The sequence below is a fragment of the Triticum dicoccoides genome, chromosome 2B (assembly GCF_002162155.2).
Source record: "Triticum dicoccoides isolate Atlit2015 ecotype Zavitan chromosome 2B, WEW_v2.0, whole genome shotgun sequence".
Classification (NCBI taxonomy): Eukaryota; Viridiplantae; Streptophyta; class Magnoliopsida; order Poales; family Poaceae; genus Triticum; species Triticum dicoccoides.
In genome coordinates, this window is record NC_041383.1 from 202,372,571 (window position 1) to 202,374,712 (window position 2,142).

A 2,142-nucleotide genomic window follows, 5' to 3' on the forward strand; every position below is an offset into this window, starting at 1 on the left:
GCACTTGGCTCTACGCTCTGAATTTGGCCCAAGAGCAACCTTTTTTTCGGACAGAAATGCAGAGCAGAGAGCTGCATTTCATTGATCAAAAGTTTCTAAATTCCTAATTTCTTCTCTTTTTTCCAACATATTTAAATGTTGGTCACTTCTTCTCTTTTTGTTTCAACATTTAAACAACTTTAACCAACATTTAAACTAGGTGAATTTCTCAAACAATTTCAAGATTACAAATTCCTTCATAATTCATGCCTTTCCATACATTTTCAACATTACAACCAGTGCGATTACCATACCTACAAATGCCCAAAAGTATTTGCAAATGGGTATTGGTAGTGCTTGATCTTCAAGCTTCCTAACCTTCTTCTTCAACATCCTAAGCTCAATAGCTAGCTCTCTGTCAGTGCGTGCTTCGTCATCCATCTCTTCTTCCGGAGCTCGTGGTGTGGCCACTGCCGTTCGTGGCAGCATGCGCAACCACTCTTCATGCTCTTCTTGCAGTTCATTCATCAGAGTCTTGACCAGAGCATCAACCCAAAGAAAGAAGCATGTCACCTGCATGAACACTAAACAGATCAACCCATTGCTCAAACATCCCGACGACGAAAATGGTGCAATTGCCTCGATTCTTACCCCATTCTCGCTGCACACGTAGAATGGACGATTCTGGTTCCTCGATGTCTGAGAAACCCTTCGATCAACGCCCGCCCGACACCGCGGACAGACGAAGACAGGCATGTTCACACGCGCCCGACTCTGCATCCGCGAGGTGGCGCGGGAGCTTGAGGAAGACATGGAGCTCGGAGCCGAAGGGGATCTCAACGCCGCCGCGCCCTCCACTGCTAGCTTCCCACCGCCGCGCCTCCACAGCTAGCTTCCCGCCGCCGTGCTCTCTCTCTCGCCGTGGTCACCGCCGTGCTCTCTGTCGCCGTGGTCACCGCCGCTGTCGCCCGCTTATATAGCACACCCGCCAACGGCTCTCTGCTCAACGGCTCTTTGCTGGGTCCCACAAGCCACGCGTGCAACGGTCTGAATAAAATTGGCCGTTTCTGCCGCCTGGTCCCACCTGTAAGGGCCGAGTCAAAAGGTTGACCTGACGGAGACGGCAGAGTTCACGGAACGAGTCGGTGCGCACGGACTAGGGGCAAAACTGAGGACAATTCGCATCTGAGGGCAAAACTGAACACATGGACACCACTGAGGGCAAAAGGATAATTAACCCTTAATAATATAGCAATATGCATCGTCTAGATGCAGAGGCCGGGGTACTCCTCCTTTTCTAAAAAAAAACCCGTTTGGGCGCTGCTAACCGTCGAGCTCGGATGTGGGAGGAGGAAGTAGGAAGAAAGGGGAGGAGTCCTACTGGTGGCAGCAACAGTGAAATGCAGATGTCCAAACTTCCTTGTGTTCATGTGCCGATTTGACGGTTCCTTGGACAAGTTATTTCGTCTTAGAAGCTGGCCTAACAACCAAGAGAACTACAAGGCAAGTTCTCCCTTCAACCAAATCAGATTGCAAGCAGGCAGGCAGACTTAGACTATGAAACTAAAGAGCACACATAAACCGAAAACTGCAGGCGCGTAGGTCACCAACCTACTTCCAAAGCATTGGACTCTCGCAAGACATGCAAGCGTTTTTGAACCCTATAAATAGAACGTAGCAACTGTTATCTCTCCCACATCACACGAGCTAGTACAATCATAGGCATCCATCAAAATGGCTTCAAGAAACACAGCTTTATTCCTCGTCGGGTTGCTCCTCTCGTGCGTCGCCATGAGCAATGGAGCAAGAATCCTGGAGGAGGAGACGACTCCTTCCAAAGGCGAGGAGCACCTGCCGGAGCTGCCAGCGCTGCCCAAGGTCGAGCTGCCACTATTCCCGGAGGTGCATCTGCCACCTAAGCCTGAGCTGCCCAAGGTAGAGCTGCCCTCTTTCCCTGAGGTGCACTTGCCACCCAAGCCCGAGCTGCCAACGTTCCCCGAGGTGCACCTTCCAGCCAAGCCGGAGCTGCCTAAGGTGGAGCTGCCACCGAAGCCAGAGATGCCCACCATCCCGGAATTTCACTTCCTGGAGCCGGAGGCTAAGCCATGAAAACTGTCTTCAATTGTCTTCTCTTTGCTTGTGGTCCTACATGTACCAGTTGCT

The 2,142-nt window shown here is 51.0% G+C and overlaps 1 protein-coding gene across 1 annotated transcript; it reads left to right on the plus strand.

The window, feature by feature from the left end:
* The first annotated feature begins 1,687 nt into the window (after window positions 1–1,687).
* Window positions 1,688–2,130, plus strand: LOC119363071 (protein PELPK1-like). The gene has a single exon (XM_037628377.1). The coding sequence runs from the start codon at window positions 1,714–1,716 to the stop codon at window positions 2,086–2,088; it is 375 nt and encodes a 124-aa protein (XP_037484274.1). The 5' UTR covers window positions 1,688–1,713; the 3' UTR covers window positions 2,089–2,130.
* The last annotated feature ends 12 nt before the right edge of the window (window positions 2,131–2,142 follow it).

Excerpts from the sequence above, each read along its gene's own strand:
- LOC119363071 (XM_037628377.1), top strand. The coding sequence starts at position 1,714 with ATGGCTTCAAGAAACACAGCTTTATTCCTCGTCGGGTTGCTCCTCTCG.